The 23,389-nt window shown below is 38.0% G+C and overlaps 1 protein-coding gene across 16 annotated transcripts in view; it reads right to left on the reverse strand.

Moving 5' to 3' along the window:
- The window catches only part of UNC79 (unc-79 homolog, NALCN channel complex subunit), a 309,568-nt gene that overhangs the window by 170,859 nt on the left and 115,320 nt on the right, over positions 1 to 23,389 (reverse strand). For 14 of the 16 annotated variants that reach the window (XM_063643951.1, XM_055288333.2, XM_055288335.2 and 11 more), the window contains 5 exons: positions 16,201 to 16,265; positions 11,628 to 11,716; positions 10,957 to 10,997; positions 7,266 to 7,294; positions 1,626 to 1,855 (listed from right to left, as the gene is read on the reverse strand). In XM_063643951.1, the coding sequence (XP_063500021.1) occupies positions 1,626 to 1,855; positions 7,266 to 7,294; positions 10,957 to 10,997; positions 11,628 to 11,716; positions 16,201 to 16,265 (454 nt within the window). Of the gene's footprint in view, positions 1 to 1,625; positions 1,856 to 7,265; positions 7,295 to 10,956; positions 10,998 to 11,627; positions 11,717 to 16,200; positions 16,266 to 20,223; positions 20,394 to 23,389 lie in introns of those variants that run through there. The other 2 variants (XM_055288336.2, XM_063643952.1) reach the window with 2 other exon arrangements.

The raw sequence follows: 23,389 nt of genomic DNA on the forward strand, positions 1-23,389 counted from the left end.
ATATGGAAACTACTCAACGACGTGGAGAAGAGCTAATAGTGTAATGCTATTTCAAAAAGAATTGTGGATACACTGTGATTATGGTTATAGAAATGAAACATACATTTGAATAAAATTAGAACATAACCAACACTGATGATGATGGTGACAACAGTATGGCTGAGTGCTTTTATTTCTTTTCAAACTTTCCATAATGTTCGATTTGACAAACATTAATTGTATTTCTACTATGTGTCAGCCACTGGGATAAGAGAAACAGAAAAGACTTGGCCTCTATCCTTTAACACTTAAATTCTAATTTTTTTTTTTAATTTATTTTTTTGAGACGGAGACTTGCTCTGTCTCCCAGGCTGGAGTGCATTGGCGCAATCTCAGCTCACTGCAACCTCCGCCTCCCGGGTTCAAGCGATTCTCCTGCCTCAGCCTCCTGAGTATCTAGGATTACAGGCAGGCGCCAACACGCCCAGCTAATTTTTGTATTTTTAGTACAGACGGGGTTTCACCGTGTTGGTCAGGCTGGTCTCCAAATCCTGACCTCAGATGATCCACCTGCCTTGGCCTCCCAAAGTGCTGGGATTACAGGCGCGAGCCACTGCGCCCAGCCATATTATTTCTTTAATTAAAAAAAAAAAAAAAAATCTTGCCTGGAGCCAGGCACGGTGGCTCACGCCTGTAATCCCAGCACTTTGGGAGGCCGAGGCAGGTGGATCATCTGAGGTCAGGAGTTCAAGACCAGCCTGGCCAACACGGTGAAACCCCGTCTCTACTAAAAATACAAAAATTAGCCAGACGTGGGGTGTGCACCTGTAATCCCAGCTACTCAGGAGGCTGAGGCAGGAGAATCGCTTGAACCCAGGAGGCACAGGTTGCAGTGAGCCGAGATCGTGCCACTGCACTCCAGCCTGGGCGACAGAGCAAGACTCTGTCTCAAAACAAAACAAAATAAAACAAAAACAAGCAAACAAAAAATCTTGCCTCGATGAGTATCAGACAAAAAAAGAGGAAGCGTAGAAGTTATTTCAATTGCTTTTTTTTTTTTGGTCATGTGACAGAAGAAGAAAAACCCAGTAGCCTGCAGGACCTGTCCCTGCTGTCCCTGTCTGACTCCACAGGGTTGTGGTTTATCCCAGTATGGACTTACCTGGAGTTGTCCCACACCTGTTTCCTGTGCAGGTAATTCGCCCTTGTTGCCTTCCCCGCCTCCTGACTGGTTAATGCTGCTGTCAGTCAAGCCAGGCCTATTCACACGCTTCACTCTGATTGGCCCCTTCACCTAGTTCCCCTACCGCCCTCTCCTCAATGCTATTACTGAGCTCACCAAACCGTACCACAATGAGGTGCTTATGTTTTTCTATTCCCTACATGGGTAACTTAAGGGCAGAGACTATATTTTATTCCCTCCTACCTCCCAAGTGCCCAGCATAGTGCCTGGCACATAACTGGCATCTGTAAAAATATTCATTGAATTCATGAATTAAAATAGCATCATTACAACACTGCGGGAAGGTGAGCATCTGGGCTAAGGGCATTTGAGGTTGCATTAAATATGCACATCTCAGTGTGAGGAAGTTAGCTCAAAGCAAGGTGGAGTTGTCAGAGGCAGCTACTAAGAAACTGCGTGTTACCTGATCACGGCCTCCACGGCACAGACCAGCTCCTCAGCGCCGCATTCCCGCGTGTTGATAGGCGGAGGAGAGGTCTGATAGAGGTGGGTCTCCGCAGCGGCCCCCACTTCATTACTGTGATGATTTGAGTGGCACCTCTTGCAGTACCGAACAGGCCTGTTTCCGTGACGACCGCAGCACCCTGCTGAGAAGCAGGTGACAACTGCTCTTCTAACGTGGGAACTGCAGTTCTAGAAGCCAAGAAAGTGAAATCGATTAAAATTGACCACCGAGGTAAACTTGGCTAAGAATCAGAATAAATGAAAACTTAAGGGGCCACTCGAAGTGACAACATATTCAAGGGCCACTAGTTTCCAAAGCGCAGGTTATTCTCCCACTAGCTAGATTTCAGTCATAGTTAAAAAATAAAGGTGAGGAGTGTTTTCTATTCCTGTGAGTAGTAGAAATGCTCTAAATATCAGTGGCGCGGTGTAGGGAAGCCCTGTGCAAAGTTACCTCGGCCATGGGGGTAGTGAGGAGGAGGACACTTTCTGGATTATTTCAAGTTAACATTCCAAGAGTTTTTCAGCAGAAATATAAAGAAAAAAACAGAACCATGGATCAGAGAGTGCAACATCACTGCACATCAGGGAAGAAAAGAAATGATGTTAACTCCCAGAATAAACTCTTTCAAAATAATTTTATCCACCTCAAAGAGTAGATTTCCACTACAGCTCCTCTGTCCTTGTCGCATTCAAGGACAGGTAGATGCTGCATTCAAAGACAGGGACGTGCTGTGCCAAGGCGATGGCCTCAGACCAGCCTTTCCTATGCCCACCAGCACTCTATGAAGACCACAGGGACGTACACAGCCAGAACCCTTCGTAGAGTCAGCATTGACATCAGCCGCAGGAAGGGAACTGCAAATTAAGTGATGGGAACAAGAAAAGTGGTGGAGCATAAGACATTTCCAAGTTCAGGGGTGCTACTGTTCAAGCTGCCCTGGCAGGAGGCAGAGGAGTGAGGCAGCACCCACTTAAAGCTGTTGGAGACGTGCCCCAAGCCTATGAGAGATGCGACCACCACATAGTCAATGTCTCTTTCAATAGTGCTTGTGAAGATGTGAACACAACCAAGGGGTCGTTAGATTCTAAGCCTTTATGAACTCAGAGCTTGTGAGAGGAGGAAGATAAAAGAATGAATTAATCTGTCTTCACGTAGAATTTAAAGGGAAAATACTGAGCTCAGGACAGTCTTTCTAGCCAGCATAGGATTCTCAAGGTAAGAAAAAGTCTCAAGGCAAACATCAAATCCAGGGCCCTATAAGGAAAATGTGGTTTCAGTAGGAAAAAAATGATGGCAAGGGCTTGAATATAAAACCCTTTGTTAAGAACTCAGAATTTAATATGGTACACCATAGACTCTTTTAGATAGACAAAAAGAAAAAAAAAAAAAAAAAGCCAGGGGTTGGGGAGTGCCTTCTAAGGATCTTAAGGGCATACCTCAGCATTCTCTTCATTCAACAATAAGGGTTCTAAGAATCTTAAAGTCATCGTTCCCAGGAGCCTCATAGAGAGCATAAGGTGTAGAACGACTTATCCCAGAGAGGTTTGTGCATTTGACTCACGTTTAATGAAGCAGGTTTATAAATTGAGACATAAAAACCCATGTTTTTAATGGATATACCATTGTAGATTGAAAGGGACAGAGACAGCCCAAAAAATAAGATGTTTTGGGATTTCCAAACTTCTATAAGCAAAAAATAGGCTGATAAAACTACTTAGCTGTAAATGATAGGCTACTTTTTATGAGAAGGAAAAGATGGGCATCTCCCAGAGGGTGGGGCCTAGAGCCAAAGAGACCAGCTCCCAGGAAGCAGGACTGGCACCTAACTAAGGAACAAGTGACATGTGCCCTGTGACTTTCAGAATTTCTAAGAACTCCAGATACTCCATAAGAAATTACTCAAAATTTAGCAGGATAAAACAGCAACATTTAATTATGTTCATAGACTCTGTGGATCAGAGATTCGGACATGACTACCTTCCTCTCATTTCCTCACTTTTTACATGAGTCTCTACTGCAGTAATCCTACCCCTGTATCACTATTGCATGTTAGCTGTGCAGGATGCAGGTAACATCTCTTTCATTCACAGGTATTCAAAGCAAGAGGAAGAATACTTAAGGAGCCAAGCCCAAAAAGCCTCGTCTACATCTGAACTTGATTTTGATGAGAAGCTCTTGGACCTCCAGCCAGGATTTTGCAAAGGGAAAGAATGTAAATCATCTGTGACCAGAGGAGGGTTGTCCACACTCCTCCCATCAAGAAGTCAAGGATAGTTTCCCTCCCCTTGAATCTGGACGGGCTTGCAGCTGCTTCAACCAATAGAGCATGACAGAAATGATGCTTACAAAAGGACATGCAGCTTCCACTTGCTGCCTTGAGATGTTCTCTCTTCAGAAACTTCCTCATTAGGATACTACTCCCAGATCTCTGCCAGGATGCCATGAGACAGCCAAGCCACAGGGAGGACCATGTTTAAGTCTTGAGTCAATGGCGCTGGCTTAGCCTAGTCTTCAAGTCACCCCATCCCAGAACCCAAACGTATGATCTAGAAACCTCTAGATAATTAAAACCCTCAGCTATTCAAGTCTTCCCAGATGAAGCCCCAAACATCATCAAAAGAGACAAGCTATCTCCATCATGCCCTGTCTGAATCTCTGATCCACAGAGTCTATGAACATAATTAAATGTTGCTGTTTTATGCTGCTAAATTTCGAGCAATTTCTTATGGAGTATCTGGATACCCTGCATATGATAATATCTGGAATACCGACTAAAAGTCAACCTGCTTTATTACCACATGCCATCAATCCTAAACAATGTCAGCAATAAAATACATTTCCCCAAAAATAATCTTCAGTTGATCGAAGTTCTAAATAATTGCTAGGATTCCTACTAAGTTTTGATAATATATTTGAAAGGCCTCAACCCATGTGGATTCAGCTCATTCATTTCCAAGGTAAACTAGAGAGGCTTCCCTTAGATGGAGATTCAGCTGGACATGTTTTCAAATGTTCACTCCAACAACTTTGCTTCACTGCTTTGAATTTTAAACACATAGAAATAACTTGAAGTGGTCTCACAAAATCACAGAATTGAAATAATCAAGGTCTGTCTCTTTATCTTTCCAATCACGATGCTATCACTGCTTATTTCAAATATACCATTCAAGGAATACGCAGTACAAAGAGGTAGAATACAAACTACCCAGGGCAAGCTCAAACAATTCTGAACTGTTATGAACTTAATGGAAGTTCTCCAAATTAACGTCTATGTAAAACACAATGTTTATTAAAGGATAAGCAATAAAAATGTGCTAATTTGAAGCTTGTTACTAAAAATAACTTTGTCATATAAAGAGGGAAGTGTTAAAAAATGATCTACCCTGGGCGTCAAATATGTTACATATGTCCCCAGAGCCAAAACATGCTGATTTAGAAAATAGAACTGCTTGAAATCCTAGTCCCTCAAGCTTATAAACGATTGCAAAGTAAGAATGGCCTCAGGATAAAGATCAAAGGAAGAATATAGTCTATGACTCTAAGATCCTTTGTTAAGGCTTCAGAAAGTTATAAGGCGAAGTCTAATTGAGCCTCTCAGGTATAACAAGGCTTCTAATAATTTTAAGGGCACACTGAAATGCCCGAAGTATAGGAAGGACTGCCTCAAAAATCATTATAGGTGTGGCTTTGGGGGCACATGATCCCAATGAGATTCACTGAAAATCCACAAAGTTTTTAAGAAAGTCATACTAGCAAAAGCACCACCAGCTAAAACTAAAGTAAACAGACGCAGTTCTAAATGAAAAGAGGTCTATGGGACCCTAACTCCTACATGCAGGAAGCAGATTGAGAAAGTTACTTAGCTGCAACGTGGACTATTTCTTACTGAAAAGAAAAGATGTCTCAGAGAGTGGAGCCAAGAGCTCAGGAGGACAAGAACAGATTAGGGAACTATTTCTAGGAAACAAAACCAGATCATAATCAAGGCACGTATGCTATTCCTGGAGACAGAGGAACTGTTGATGTGTTTGTGGCTGGAGCTGCTATAGACCAATGACTACTATCTGCTTTCCCTTCCTCTTTTTGAACAGAAGCTTATTGCTATGATCCTATCCCTGTCTCAACATTGTGCCTTGGGTGCCGAGAGGGAAGATAACTTTGCTTCTTAGTTCACAGGACTCTGAATCAAGAGAATCAGTTACCAAGAAGTTTAATCAGTGACATATCACATGCAGATCACAAGATACTAGACTTTAAGCCTGAAGCCATAAATGAATAAGACTTGTGGAGGTCATATAAAATGGTGAGCATATTTTACATATGGAAAGAAGATAAATAATTATATCCAAAGGACGGACTGTGGTAGATTAAATGTGACCACAGAATTCTTGCCAATCCTTCAATAACCACAAAGATCCTATTTCTCCACTCTTTGAATCTGGGCCGGCCTTGGAACTTGCTTTGACCTGTTGAATGCTACAGAAATGATGCTGTGTGACTTCTGAGAGGCCTTGAGTGAGTATGGCTCTCTCATTCTCTCAGAAGACTGCCACCTGTGAACAAGTCCAGCCTAGCCCCTGGACGATGAGACATCATGTGGAAAGAGGCCCAGACACCCTACCCATCTCACCATTCCAGCTATCCCAGCTGAGCCCCAGATATGGGAGTGAGACTATCTGGGGCCGGCCAATTCCAGCTTACCCACCAACTGACTGCAAATACATGAGTGAGCCTAGAGCAATTTATCAAAAGAACTGCTTAGCTGAGCTGAGCATAGGACAAAGTGCCAATCCACAGAACTGTGATTAAATAATTGGTTGCCATATGAGACACTATGTTTCCAGATGGTTTGTTATGCATCCATAGATAACTGAGACAGCCCTCAAATATACCTACTCACAATCAACATCCCAAAAAGTTTAAATGACATGTGCAAGGTCCACATAGGTAGGAGGGAACAGAACTGGCCAGAGTCCAAGAATCTCAAGCAACTCGTCAAAAGTTCTTTTTTATGACATCATACCGCCTCCTCTTACTCTTTTCGATTATTAAAACAAGAGAAGATGGAGGTGGTTTAGAGAAACTATTATTAAAAAAAAAAACTAAAGGAAATATTAAAGGAAGAATCTTTAGCTACATATATTGTTCAACTTACACATAAATACTTTCCACATACAGTCAGTCTGGATATGTTTTTCACACACCCAAATTGGACTATTTGCACTCCACTTCAAAACAATCCAGATTTCTAGCATACAAGATATATCCTTAACTAAAGTTAAGTACCATAAATTGCAGTATAATTCAAACCTTTTTCTAATTGGACTCCTATCCCAGAATTACACATAGGCTTTTATTGCAAATTACTGAACAAAAGCATTGTGCATAAGATGGGTGAGCAAAAGCAGAAATGGAAATAGAGACCATTTGAGTGTAGCAATCTTGCATGCTAAATTATTTCCTTTTCCCCTCCACAAATGCAATGGCATGCACATACTGGAAACCACGGTGCAGAAATGAGGCAGATGTCAATAAATGAATTTACATACAAACACAATAAATCATGCCCCAACCACACCAATGGTTTGCTCTTACCTTTTTCTGACATATAGCAGATATTTCAGCTGTAAGGGGAAGGCACACAAAATATCAACAAAGAAAGAGAGCCCCTCTAATTTTTATTTAATTAATTAATTTATTTTTTGAGACGGTGTCTCACTCTGTCACTCAGGCTGGAGTGCAATGGCACCATCATAGCCCACCGCAGCCTCTTGACCTCCTTGGCTCAAGTGATCCTCCTGACTTGCCTTCTAAGCAGCTAGGACAACAGGTGTGGGCCTCCATGCCCAGCTAATTTTTTTTTTTTTTTTTGTAGACATGCAGGGGGTCTTACTATGTTTCTCAGGCTGTTCTTCAACTCCTGGCCACAAGCAACCCTCCTGCCTTGACCTCCCTCCCAAAAGGCTAGGATTACAGGTGTGAGCCATCATGCCAGGTCTAGAGCCCATTTTAAATAAGGGCAGCCATGAAGGGGGAATTTTTTAAATCTTAGTAACTCGACCTCTGGACTTGGCCCAAACAGCTTTTCACTTGTCTCATAAATTATCGTCTACTTTTATTGGCTTCTAGTTTCCTCAGAAATCATGAAATAGATCTCTTTTCATCTAGTGGTGTATGTTTAGTGAGGTTAAAAACACCTGCACACTGCTACTCTTACAAGTAATTTAATCTTTTCAGACATGACTTAGAAATCGAATCTTGTTAAAGCCAAACAACTTTAATCTTATTTCTCCATTTTACAGAGGACAAAACTGAGAACCACTGTGGTTAGGTAAATTCTTCAAGATCACACAAGCTATCAATGGTAGGGGCAGACCTTGAGTTCAAGTCTCCAAATTCCCCATTTACTGTTCTTTCCATTATACTATGACACTGGGTTGATGTGATATATTTACAGCATCATCATCGGATTATTTGCAATATCAAAAGTGTAGAAAAAATTACTAACTTGGACTACCTAGATTTAAATTATCAACTTACACCATTCTTAACATGTGTGTGTAAAACCAGCTGTAAGGTTATTTAAGAGAAAGCAATTTTTTTCAAACCCACAGGTAGACCAGTTAGAGCAAGACTGTCAAATTACTGCCTACATACGGGATTGACCTTAATGAATGGATAAGAATTATTTTTAGTGGGCACATCAATTATTTCCATGAAAACTGATGCTGGAGAATATTTGAAAATAAATTTTCCAAGAATTGGCTAATACGTACTCTGAAATAGTATGTACTCAAAAAATGAACTAACACCTTATTTATAGTATAGTCTATGTTACAATTTATTTAAAAGATCAAAGGTAAATGTCTCCCAAACTCTGTCTGGTAATCTTAAACTAGTGGATGAAAAAGCAATAAAATTTACAACTCATGTTTAAAAACTAGTTTTGTATAATTAATGGTTATTTGACAGTTTGATATCCTAGAGTTTAGCTTAAATCATGTGAGGTTAGTGTCACATGTCTAGATAAGTAATGAAAAGTTATTGCCAATTTTCCTCTAAAGATGAATATCACTGGAGACGACAACCAGAACTCAGCAACATATTTAAAAAGTATTTTATAACTTCTATTTTATAACTTGACTATGGCTTTTACCTCAGAGCACTGGATGATCACTAATTAAGTAGCCTAATTTAAAGGAAAAAAAGTTACATTTACCCATATAAGCCCAAATCCTTTTACAGGTTTTTTGTTGTTGTTGTTTTGGGTTTTTTCTTTTTTTTTAAGACGGAGTCTCACTCTGCCGCCCAGGCTGGAGTGCAGTGGCGCGATCTCAGCTCACTGCCAGCTCCGCATCCCGGGTTCACGCCATTCTCCTGCCTTAGCCTCCTGAGTAGCTGGGACTACAGGTGCCCGCCGCCATGTCCGGCTAATTTTTTGTATTTTTAGTAGTGACGGGGTTTCACCGTGTTAGCCAAGATGGTCTCGATTTCCTGACCTCGTGATCCGCCCACCTCGGCCTCCCAAAGTGCTGGGATTACAGGCGTGAGCCACCGCGCCCGGCCTGTTTTTGTTTTTTTTAAGACAAGGTGTTTCTCTGTCGCCTAGGCTGGAATGCAGTGGCATGATCACGGCTCACTGCAGCCTCAACCTCCTGGGCTCAAATGATCCTCCCACATCAGACTCTCAAGTAGCTGGGACTACAGGCATATGCCACCATGCCTGGCTAAATTGTTTTTCCTCTCCCGCCCTCCTAAATTTTTTGTTTGTTTGTTTGTATTTTTAGTAGAGACAGAGTTTCACCATGTTGCCCAGGTCGGTCTCAAACTCCTAGGCTCAAGCCATCAGCCCGCCTCCACTTCCCAAAGTACTGGGATTAGAGGCATGAGCCATTGCGGCTGACCTACAGATATTTTATGTAAATTTTCAAAATGTGCCTTTGAAGGATAAAGAGGCTGATATTATTGCTCCATTTTACAGAGGGGAGCGCTAAATTAACTTCTCCCTTAAGGTTGAGAATCTAACATAAATAATCTAATATGAAAAGTGAGACTACAAAAAGTCTAATTATCAACCAAAGGCCTTCAATTAAAAAAAAAAAGTTCACAGAATTTAGTTTGCATAAGGTTTTCCTTGAAATAGGCCTTTCACATGAATCCTTTTATTTTCTTTTTTTTTCCAAGAATCGAATGGAGTGAGGATATTTTGAGCTACTCACATATGAATTCATAGTTTATTCATGGACAGCTTGATTTTTCACAATAATAAGACTTTCATGGTTCATTTTTTTTTTTTTTTTTTTTGAGATGGAGTCTCACTCTGTCACCCAGGCTAGAGTGCAGTGGCGCGATCTCGGCTCACTGCAACCTCTGCCTCCCAGGTTCAAGTGATTCTCCTGCCTCAGCCTCCTGAGTAGCTGGGATTACAGGCAGGTGCCACCATGCCTGGCTAATTTTTTTATATTTTTAGTAGAGATGGGGTTTCACCATGTTAGCTAGGATGGGAATCCATTTATTTTCTACATCTGAAGTCATATACCATCGAGTTCTTCCTGTGCCCCGATCTCTACTCAAACTTAGTATGCCTGCAGCTCTTTCCACCTTTCATCTTTCCTCTCTGTTTGTCAGTACTTTTCCTTGTCATTTTAGCCTCCAATGACATGGCTGGAATAGCTGCTTCTCCCACATATGGAGAAATGCTCTGTCTGGAATCTACCAACTTATAGGGCAGAGCTTTGAGAACTCTGACAAACTACAAGAAGCATTGCAATCTTGTCTTTCCATTGAGATGGGTTAGATATACTTTATCCCCATTTTACTGATGAGGAAACTGAGCCTCAGAGAAATTCAATGATTTCCCCCCCACAACACGGTACTAGTAATAGTAGCAGGAAAAAGGCCAATTATTCATTTCTCTCCCAGCTGGTGTTCCTTATTCTTTTTCTTCTCCTTGATAAGACCCGGTGCAGCAACTTATCACTGACAACAGCTGTTACAGATACAGAAAATCCCTGAAGACATAATTTGGCAGGGCTTTAGTCGTATGGAATCCTAATTCCAATATCTACCCTTAATTTTGGTAGGGATGATACTACTTCCCTCATTATTAAATGTGTGGGTACATTATAAATAAGGCATTGATATTATGCTTCATATCAATGAATATTCATAGAATACAATACTTTGGTGACTGTCTTTGTAAAATAAAATAGTACAAAAGGAGATAAAGCAACTATGTCATTAGTCATGATTACTCATTCTTCATCCTTTCCTAAGTAAACCATACCTTGTGGCAGAAGAACATCAATCAGCCACTCACTGTGGTCCCTATTGAAAAAAACAAAATTCATTTTTGAGCTTCATTGAAATGTTCTTCCACATGAATGTTTATAAGCTGCACACTATTGCTGAAAGGCTTTTAATAGAAAGGAAGTATAATTAAGAGCACTATCATAATAAACTCTTAAAATGTCTAATGCATTCCAGCTAAATTATAAATTATAGGCACTTCATCATATTCAGTTATCTTTAAATGATACTTTCCAGATGCTAATTAAGCCAACCAAAATACTGCATGATCTGTACAAAGCTGAGTGTGATTCTGTGAAACAAACAAGCAAAAAGAACCCATATAATTTGTATGTCATGTTTGGAAACCACAGTTTTCTTTTACATCTGTTTTTCTCTGTGGCCTTTTTAACAGGGTTACTCCAAAATTGGAGCTGATTTATTACGTGGAATTGCCTTCTTCTCATGTCACATACAGAGAAATATTGCAACTTTTCAAAGCTGTAATGTTCCCAATGAAAGTTTGCTATATGTTAAATATCAGAATAATCAACCTTTAAAAATCAGAGAGGCTAGTGAGAAACTTTAGCAATGTAACTAAGTCCAAATATTTTTCTTATCTTCTTATTGTTGCCCTATTTCCTTTTCTTTAAGAACTCTTATACCTACCCTGCAATCCTCTCGCTGCATTCTTCACAGAGATACAACGGGGGTGGTTTATCACCCAATGCTACTGACAGGGAAGGGTCTATACACATCTGAAACACATGAAAAGACAGAATGAACTCTCCTGTTCCTGGGTATCACATTCCCTATATTCTAAGCACAAATGCTTCAATAATGACAGATTTTCCAAAAGCAAGGTGGAATAAATATTTTTAGTAAAACCCTTTTTACCAATAAATGTTTCTCCCTGCACTAGCTGATGAGTATACCCTGAGGATTTAAATGTGGCTGCCGTGGTTTTTCATTTCTCCTGTTAACTTGCAATTCAAGTAATAAATAGTGTCAAGAAATTCACTCTTATTCCACAAAGATCCAAAATATCATCTTGTTCAATTGCTGCTCAAATTGGCGGTATATTACTCACAATAATTCCTTCTTTGAAGTGGTAAACAACAGTAGTCTCTCAGGAAAAGGAAAATATATTATTAAGATTTCAGAATCATAACTGATACCAAAATGCTAGTGGTAGGGAACTTTGCTTCTTAAGGCATACCTTATTCAAAAAAGTTGGCATTAAGTCTAACATTGAGTGGTTCACTTCTCTTACTCTGGAATCTTAGTTCTGTATCAATCATCCAACCTTTCTTTTTCATGTGTTTTTTTTTTTTCCTACACTTGACCTACAATTTGTTTGCCCTTGCTGGGACTGGTTGATACGGCTGGGTTTCACTAGACTAAGCACAGAGATGCAAAGTGTTAATTTCACAGCTGATCATTGGAATATTTCAATATCTGGATCTTTTAAATCAAATGAACAAAAAATCTAGATAACTAACTGCATTTTGTACTTGGCATAAATTTAAATTTCTATAATTTACCAAAGCCATTTTGAATTCTGTTTCTACCCTTGAAAAAATAATCAACTCATGTGCTAGCTGAGTAAGCAGTTAAGATGCCTAATACACAAATTTTTCTGGAACTACACTCTTTTTTTAGTTGTTCTCACAAATTTGAAGGGGGGAAATCACCCAAACTTATAACCCAAACAGCCTGTAATTCAAAGTGAAAACTCAGATATTTCAATGATTGAGGAATCTAGTTAGAACTGCTCAATTTACCATCAACATTTGTAAACTATATATTCCCTGATGACAAAGACTCAGAGTGAAAATTTTCCTCATATAAGTTTCATGCTTCCTTAGATGTAATAAGTAACTACTTTGGGGTGTGTTAAATCAGAGATTGGCAAACTTTTTTTGTAAATATTTTAGGCTTTGTGGGACTCAGTCTCTGTCACAACTACTCAATTCTGCTGTTAGAGCATGAAAGCAGCCATAGACAATACGTAAGAAAATTAACATAGCTGTGTTCTAATAAAACTTTATTTACAAAAACTGGCAGAAGGCCAGATTTGGCTCTGGGCCATAGTTTGCCAGAACCTGCCTTAGATAATTATCTGGGCTTCAAAGTATTTCATAAAGTGGACTTCAAGTAGAACCAAGTAAAACCAAAAGCAGAGTATGATATAAACTTTAAGTTCCAGCATATTTTCATATTTAATCCTATTACAACTCTTGGCTTTTGCCTAAAAAGTACTTTTTTGCAGCCTATTAAGACAAAAATAGATGATATTTTTCTATTTGGTATATCATTCTTGCTTAGCAGTACAGCTCACTGTCACAGAGATATTAGGCTTTTGGTGAGGATTAATCAATTTTCCCCAAATCTTTCCCATGCCCCCCATGTGGAGCTCCTCTTACATATTATATAAGTTATTCTACCCTCTTTTTTAGTGAGTCATTGATACCTCTCCCAGGTAAAGATACTTTTTCATTCCACTCAAAAGGAGAAGCTCCTAGGATGCTAAAACTATAAATAATCATTAGAGATTAGCCAGTCAACCTCTGACTTTTTAAATAACTTACTTAGCATGACCTATCAGATCTGTAGTTGGTCTAGTGAGTTTTGTTCTAGTCTGAACAGGTTGGTTTACAACCACACTAATGTGTTCATATCTGTGTGTCACATTAGTAAGTGGATTTTTTTTGTTTATGACATATGCCCAATGTAGAGGCTTTGGAAAACCGAGAAAGGGAAAAAAGAAAATTCAATTAACACATTAACCCTCCATCTTGATGCAATCCATAGTAACATTCTGATAAGTATTACTGATTGTTTTTCACCATGAATATATGTAACCTTTAAACTTTTTAAAACTTTTAAACATCATACTATAACACTGCATAACTTTATGCTTAACATTATTTTGTAAGCATTTGGATGTTGGATACCCTTGACTTGCATGTCATGTGGTGATGATGTGGATTGGGCGGACTCACACTGTAAAGGAAGAGCAATACTGAGCCAGACCTATTGTAGTGGAAAAATGGCCCCAGCACAGGAAGTCTTCATGAGAATGCTACCTTTCTGCAAAGTGTAGAATGAAAATAGAAAAGTAGGGTCTTTAAGGAAACTGGAGTACAGAAAGTAAGATTTGGGGGATATGAAAATGTCTTGGGACTAGAAAGAGGTGGTGTTGGCAAACATTGTAAATACACTAAATGCCACTGAATTATTCACTTTAAAATAATTCATTGTTTATTATGTGAATTTCGCCTCTATTTTTATAAAATGACAGAAAGTGGATGGTTTGACTTATCATGGCTGACTCACTTCAGGAAGAAAAGTGAGGCCAACTCAGTGGAATGGACTGGGCTGTTTGCCTAGAAAAGAAGTAGAAAATCTAATTCATGATGCTTTGTGTGAGTAGGAGGCCAGAAAGCATTACTAACCAGCATATCAGAGGACTCCTGAGAATGCAGTCTGACATAAAATCAAGGAAAAATAACTGCAGAAACCAGACAGAAAGGATCCCCTTCCTGTTGATGTCTGGGTGACCCAAAAGAAGGAGCTATAACTTAGGCAGGAGGAAGAAAAGAAGGATAATAAGAAGGAACCATGGAAGTCTCATCATTGTGAAAAATCAAGCTGAACTATATGAATGAATTATGAATTCACATGTAAGTAGCTCAAAATATCCTCACTCCAAAGAAGAGCACCTCTGAATCCCAAATGTCTATTGAAGGTCAATAGTGGGGTGCACACAGTAGAATGGGAGGGGCCTACACTTCCATTTTGTGGGTCATCATTACCTGCTCTTTTTTTTTTTTTTTTTTTGAGATGGAGTCTCGCTCTGTTGCCCAGGCTGGAGTGCAGTGGGGCGATCTCGTCTCACTGCAACCTCCACCTCCCTGGTTCAAGCAATTCCCCTCCCTCAGCCTACCGAGTAGCTGGGATTACAGGCGCACACCACCACGCCCGGCTAATTTTTATTGTACTTTTAGTAGAGACGGGGTTTCACCATGTTGGCCAGACTGGGCTCAAACTTCTGACCTCAGGCAATCCACCCACCTCAGCCTCTGACAGTGCTGGGATTACAGGCTTGAGCCACCAGACCAGGCCAGTTACCTGCTCTTAATATCAATCCAATCAATTTGCCTTCAACAAAAGCAGAGATTAAAAATAATAATACAAGGCCATCCTTTGTTAGTATAAATGTATCTAGACGACAGTGTTATTATTGGCACTCCTCTGCCACTTTTGGTTCATGAAACACATTTTTGGTTTCTTTTATATTTATTGGATCTTATTTCACCTTTCCTACTTGTTTCTATACAGAGATGGTGTTAGTTTTCTATCAGTATTTGGTTTTCTACAGGCTATCTATAAAACAAAAGAAGCAAACCCGCAGGACACCTGGTTCTCCAAAGTAACTGTGAACTCTGATAACTTCAGGTAACTCCTACTCCTCATAATATAAAAATTATACCTTGCAAATCCAGACACAGGTTCATCCAGCCAAATATTTTATATCCAATAAATATATCATAAATAATTTTCTTAAAAGGTGTGATTATTTTTCTTCACATTCAACTTTCAAGATTCAGGGTTATAATAGGACAGAACCAATTTGGTGTGGTAGAAGGACAATAAGGTTAGGAGTCCAGATACCTGGTTCTGTCTCCAGTTCTGTTGCTAAATGGCAACCTTAGGAAAATGCCTTGACTCTGTAAACCACTGTTTCCTTACCTTTAATGTAACTTTCCATGTATATGCTATCCAGACACCTTTCAGTCATTTCAGTTATACTTGTAATATGAGCTAAAAATTAACGATTTCATCTTCTTGTCCTACCACTCCTGAATTTGCATAAGCACTCATGATTTGTAGCATACACATGAAAACAGAGAGAAAATACATTTCCCTGAGTTCATTAGCTGAAATAGAAACCAGTTAAGGACCATGTAAGCATTTTACTAGGATCCTTCTGATAGATAATTAGCTCAGTGCTACATAGCACTTGGCTACGAACACATAGGCAAAACTGCAGACAACGCTATTCATTGCTCTCTCTTGACCAGTCTGCCAAAGTAAAATCAGATTGAATATGGCGGTACTTGGAATTACTACAGAGCACATGCCTCTGCTTTACAGAGAAGGATGCAATCTACTCCACTTCATTCAGCAATTTGACCACTGACAATACCGTATGGCACCAGGTCTAATAAAACAGTACCTTCACAGCTGGTTTGTTAATTGCATTGTGGCATTCAATGTGCTGGCAGTGGATGGGATTCCAAGCTGTAAAGTAAAGCACAGCTGATGAATACTTCTCATTGAAATTATTCATGCCCTAGTACAAACAGATCCTTTACTATTTTCTTTTTTCTAAATAGAACCATCATCAGAAAGCTTCCTAACAGAATCATCTTTTTAATCTATAAAAAATTTAAAAGACAAGCAAAGATATGCAACTCCATCCATTTTCCTAGGAAAAGAGATAAGCCAGTATAAGATGGCATGTACAGTACCACAATGGTATGCCTTTAATAAGTTTTCAAAGGTTTTTACAACCATGGTTTCACTTGATCCTCCAACAACTCTGTAGGGTAGGTACAGCAGATTATTAATCTCATTTCATATAAGAATAATTTAAAGTTATCAAGGTTAAGTAGCTTGGTATGGTCACAGAGTTAGTAAATGATAAGCTAGGACTAGAACCTATATCTCTTGGTGCTTGACATTCTGCTCTTTTCATGATAGTATATTATGCTAAACATCCTAGATTGTTGGCACCAGTAAGCGTTTTAAATTGGTAACAATTGAAATGAATAGTAAGGCGTCCTCTACCATTCCACTTCCTATCCCATCCCCATCAAACATGGAGACTGGAAAGATGAATTTCTTGCCCAAATGAAATGCATCTCTCTCTTACACGTGACCCACCTACTAAACCTCTGCTAGTCTGCTAATACCCAATTAAACCTCTGCTAGTCTGCTAATACCCAACTCCTAAGTTTAGTATACACACAGAATGAGGAAAAGAACCAAGTGACCTGTAATAAGTCAGACTGATAATCACAACCAGTAGTTATCATCTGGATGATTCTGTAGCCCAAAGCACTTAGCTAACAATATTCCATCATTAAAAACATGTAAGAGGTTTATATGCTTGAGAGTAGGACATTTTTCTAAAGTGCCATATTTTAAACTCAAAGGACTATGTTGGCCTATTCTTAATATGTGGGAATTTGCAGATGAGAAGATATTATTACTTAGTTACATATTCAATTATAATTCAAAAATATATATTATTAATGATCCGAGCTAATTTATGTTCCAAACACTTTAGAAAATTTTCTACCTAGGAGCTTCCCAGCTTCAAACTTTCTATCTCATTGTTAGGCCATGTATAAGATTACGTGTCTAGTTGGGGATTCAGGGAAATATAGTTACCAGAACCACTGACATTTAAAAATATATGACAGGTCTATTTATTTGAAAAGAAGACAAGAAATACAGACCAGAGACCACTACTATAATAAGATAGTATCATTTTGATCATATTTTTAGAGCACAACAAAGAAGAAATGAACGAGTACATGAACAGATTGATGAAGAAATAATTTGGGTATAGGCGCTTCATAACTATGAGATTAGTTTCCCATATATGGTAAAGTCAAGCTGAATATAAAGAGTTGCAACAAGTTTTCCTGTACAATTAGAGTAACATAGAGGAAAAAGCTGCCTTTAACCAGTACATGAATTGCAAAAACATGGAACATGTGCTGCATTCTTCTGACCCCAAACTCATGACAGACATCAGTAATCCATTACAGCATTCCTTCCTGCTGAGTCCAGAACTGGCCTTAGGATCCTTCTTATCACTGTGCTCCAAGAAGTCACCACTAATCAAAACAAAATTGGCATACAAGATAAAATCTGCTAACCATCTCCAAATCAGTGTATTATGAGAATGTTTGCTGATTGCTTTACAGAAGTTCATGATATGGGAAGAATAATATTCAAAATATATAACAATTCCTATGGCACAGGCAAACAAATTGAAGTGTGCACCAGCCACAGTAATTAGGGCTCTAAAGACTTCTATTCTGCCAGAAATAAATCCTTTTTTGTGGATAATGGAGATATCCAGGAGGTCCTACTGCTTTAATTTTGCATTCCATTTTTACTGAGTGTTGCTGTGTTAAGAACAGGTTGTAGGATAATCAATTTAAGTTCATAAAAGCCACATTGGATTTAAACTTACTAGAACAATGATCTTAAGTTTTGCTATGTATCAAAAATCAACTGTCAAGATTTTAAAAATATGATGTCTGGAACCAATGTTAGATCTTCTGAATCAAAATGTTTGAGGATAGAACACAGGTATTTCTTTTTTTTTTTTTTTTTTTTTTTTTTTTTTTTTTGAGACGGAGTCTCGCTCTGTCGCCCAGGCTGGAGTGCAGTGGCGCAGTCTCGGCTCACTGCAAGCTCCGCCTCCCGGGTTCACGCCATTCTCCCGTCTCAGCCTCTCCGAGTAGCTGGGACTACAGGCGCCCGCCACCACGCCCGGCTAATTTTTTGTAGTTTTAGTAGAGACGGGGTTTCACCGTGGTCTCGATCTCCTGACCTCGTGATCCGCCCGCCTCGGCCTCCCAAAGAACACAGGTATTTCTAATTGGGAAAAGCACTACAATTGATTTTGATATAAGGACAATCAGCATACCTTATCTTGTGGCAAATATAGTCATAATAGATCACCATTCAAAAATAATAACAAAAAACATAGCGTAAAAACACAGCAGAAAAGAATTATCCTTTCAACTATGATAGAAAAATTGGTATTAGACTTGCCTTCCCACCATAAACAACTAGAAAACTAAAAAATATATGTTTGAAACACTATTTTCAGAAACTGGTCTCCAAGTAGTACAGGACAGTGATCCTTGAGAGAAGAGAAATAATGCAGTGAGCCCCACAATCGCCCTGGCTTTCTTCCTGACAGTAATTTCCAGACCTTGGCCCTAGAAAGGGAAAGATAAGCAGAGTAGTATGGTCTTGTTTTTAGTTGAGGGCACAAAAACTGGAGTTTAGAGAGGCCAGGTGGCTGAAATTTGCTGAATAGAGTATGAAGGAAGAGGGAACTATGCAAAGAAAGAGATGCAGAAATCTAAATAGGAGTCCTTTTGAGTCTTTGGCTTTATACTAAGTAAAATGTATGTAAGGTAAAACTCCATGAGGCTGGATAGAGAAAAACTGTGAGGGTTCTGTGAGCTAAACGATTCCTAGAGCTTGTACAGGGCTGGAAGATATTCAAGGTCCAACCAGACAGAGTAGAGGGAAATCACTAAATACTTGGAGCAATCATAGAAACTTTAGGAGGGTCATATCTTAGTAATAGGGCTAAACTAACATTAGAGAAAAAGTTACTCTAGGCTCACTCTAACAAAACCTAAGAATAGCCTTGAAATGGTCAGACTAATCCACAAGTAACTTGATTGCCAAAACAAACTTCAACATACTGTAATAGAAGACAGCAAAATTCAGACACTCAATAATGTAACAATCATGAAATCCAGCATCTAGTCAAAATTATTTGATATTTGAAAAGGGGGTAAAATGTCACTCATAACCAGGGGGAAAACAGATCAGCAGAAACAAACCCAGAAATTGTGGAGATGAAGTAGTTGGCAAAGAAGAACTTTAAAATAGTTATCATAAACGTTGGCAAAGGAAAGCATGAAGACGGGCATAATGAGGATAGAGATACGAGATATAATTTAAAAATTAAATGTGACTTTAAAAATCAGAAATACAACTTGAAAAACTCACTGAATGGGCTTAACAGAAGAATAGACAATGCAGAAGAAAAAATCAGTGAATTAGGAGACATAACAAAACTACCCAAACTGAAATAATGGAAGAAAAATAGAGATACAGTGAACTGTGTGAAAATTTCAGGCAGTTTTACCTTACATATATTTTACTTAGTATAAAGCCAAATTTTTATGATTGCTCCAAGTACATGTGATTTAAAGCGCAAAAGAAATAAAAAGGGGAAATATTTGAAGAGACAATGGCTAAAAATTTTCAAGTCTGATGAAAACAATCCACAAATCCAAGAAGCTCAATGAATCCTAGGCAAGATAAAAGCAAAGAAAATAACAACAAAATTCATTATAAACAAATTGATGAAAACCAATAAGAAGAAAATCTTAAAAGCAGCCAGGAGGGAAAAAAAAGACACGTTACTTACAGGGGAACAAAGATAAGAATGATCGCTGATTTCTCGTCAGAAACAATGCAAGCCAGAAGACAATGGAACGACATCTTTAATAGGCTGAAAGAAAAAAACTGTCAACCTAGAATTCTACACCCAGTGAAAATACCCTTCAAAAATGAGTATGAAATAAAGACTATTTGAAGACAAACACTGAGCTCCACTACAAGAAATGTTAAAGGAAGTTTTTCAGGCTAAAGGAAAATGATACCAGATAGTAGCTCAAATTTACACAAAGGCATAAAGAGTGTTGGACATGGTAAGTATGCTGAATAACTACAGAAGGCTTTTTTTACTCATATTAATATGTTGTTAAAAGATGGTTGATTATTTAAAACAAAAAATAATAATAATGAATAGAGGCTAATAATATATACAGAAGTAAGATGTTTGGTAACAATAACAAAAAGGATAGGAGGGGTAAAATTAAAATATAAAAAGGCCTTACATTATATGTAAACTGATATAATTTGAGGTAGACTGTGAAGTTAAAAGTGCATATTATAAACCCAAGAGCAATTTTTTAAAGGTGGTATAGCTAACAATACAATACAGAACTAAAATGTAACACTAAAAATAATTAATTCAAAAAAGGCAAGATATCAAAAAGAAAAAAAAGAAACAAATGGGACAAATATAAAACAAGTGTAACATGATAGACTTCAGTCATACAAGTGTATCATGATAGGCTTCAATTCATACCAGAAATTACATTAAATGCCAATGGTCTAAACAATAATTTTACTAACGTAAATGGTCTAAAAGGCAAAGATTGTGAAATAGGATTTAAGTTTTTTAAAACCCATGGCCCAATTACATGCTCCCTGTGAAAAACATATCTAAAATATAAAGGCTCAGATAAGCTAGAAGTAAACAGAAAAAGTTATATTATGCAATTATGGCATAATTATTATACCATAATTGAAATTATAAGAAAGCTGGAGTGTCTATACTAATATCAGAGAAATAGATTTCAGAACAAAGAATATTACCAGAAAAACCAAGGCAATTTTACAGTGATGAAAGGGTCAATTAACCCAGAAAACATAAAAACCATAAATATTTGTACCCTTAGTAAGGTGAGAGAATTGAAAGAAGCATAACTGAAGTTGTAAATTTCCATAATCCCCTCTCAGTAACTGATAAAACAAGCAGACAGAAAATCAGCAAATATATAAGACTTGAAAACACTCTCAAACAACTTAATCTAATTTATAATGTTAGAAATCTCCACTCAACCACTGTGGAATACACATTGTTTTAAAGTACACATGCAACATTTATCAAGATAGATATTCCAGTCCATAAAATAAGTCTCAAAAATTTAGATGGAGCTACATCATACAGTATATTCTCTAGCCACAATAGAATTAGACTAGAAACCAGTAACACAAAAGTGTCTGAAAAATTACCAAATATTTACACATTAAAAAGCACACTTCTAAACAATCCATGAATGAAAGAAGAAACTTTAGAAAATATCCTGTACTGAAATACAATAAAAGCATACCATATATAATGAATTTCTGGGAAGCAACTAAAGCAATGATTAAATGGAAATTTATAGCTAAAAATTATTATATAAGAAAATATTAATGATCTGAAATAAAAGGTTTATGCATCTACCTTAAGAAGATAAAAAAGGAACAAAACTCAGTAGATGGAAGAAAACAATAAAGAAACAGAAATCAATGAAATTGAAATCAGAAAATCAATAGATAAAATCAATAAAATAAAAAACTGGTTCTTTGAAAAGTCCCAAAAAATTGATAAGCCCTAGCATCCTGATGGACAAAAAAAAATGGAAAATTCATGAATTACCAATATCAGGAATGAAAGGCAGAACATTACTACAGATCCTACAGACATGCTAATAAATTTGAAAACTTGGATGAGATGCTCACATTCCTTAAAAGGCAGAAATAACTCACTATAACTCAATAAAAGTAAAAAAAAAACATAACTATTAAAATTACATTCACAACATAAAACATTTCCCTAAAAGAAACCCCAAGTCCATGTGGCTTCACCAGTAAATTCTATTAATCATTGAAAGAATAAATAATACAGATCTTACATAAACTCTTTCAGAAATTAGAAGAGAAAAAAACATTTTCCAACTCATTTCATGAGGTCAGTGTTACTCTGTAAATGGAACCAGATGAAGACATTATAATTAAATAAAACAAAACAATATCTCTCATAAATGTAGGAGCCTGAACACTTAACTTAGAAAATTAAATCTTGGCCGGGTGCAGTGGCTCACGCTTGTAATCCCAGCACTTTGGGAGGCTGAGGCGGGCGGATCATGAGGTCAGGAGATCAAGACCACAGTGAAACCCCGTCTCTACTAAAAATACAAAAAAATTAGCCAGGCGGGGTGGCGGGCGCCTGTAGTCCCAGCTACTCGGAGAGGTTGAAGCAGGAGAATGGCGTGAACCCAGGAGGCGGAGCTTGCAGTGAGCCGAGATTGCGCCACTGCACTCCAGCCTGGGCGACACAGCGAGACTCTGTCTCAAAAAAAAAAAAAAAAACAAAAAAAAAAAAGAAAATTAAATCTAGCAATATAATACAGCATGACAAGATGAGTTCATCCCAAGAATGCAAGATTGCATTTCACACACACACACACACACACACACACACACACACACACACTCACATATACATATGGACCAAATGGAAATTCTAGAAGTGAAAAATATAATAGGGGGGCAGAATTTGGAGAATGTTGGTCAAAGGCTACAAAACTTTAGAAAGAAAAGATATATAATAACCGAAATTAAAAACATAATTAGGAGGCTAAAGAATTTGAGAACAGGAAGACATGTCAGAAAAAGATTCAGTGTGAAGCACAGAAAGATGAAATGGTGGGAGATGGGGAATACAAAAAATAGGCATAAAAGGCATAACGTTGCCAAGAAAATCAATGTAATTTACCATATTAACAGAATGAAGGGAAGAAATCATATAATCATCTCAATAGAAAGAGAAAATGCATGTGACCAAAATTGACATTCATGATTAAAGCTCTCAGTAAACTAAGAACAGACAGTAATTTCCTCAATCTGGTAAAAAAAAAAAAAAAAAAAAGCTATGAAAAACCTACAGTTAACATAATAATTTAATGGTGAAAGCTCAA

This window comes from Symphalangus syndactylus, chromosome 8 (genome assembly GCF_028878055.3).
Source record: "Symphalangus syndactylus isolate Jambi chromosome 8, NHGRI_mSymSyn1-v2.1_pri, whole genome shotgun sequence".
In the NCBI taxonomy this organism is placed as follows: domain Eukaryota; kingdom Metazoa; phylum Chordata; class Mammalia; order Primates; family Hylobatidae; genus Symphalangus; species Symphalangus syndactylus.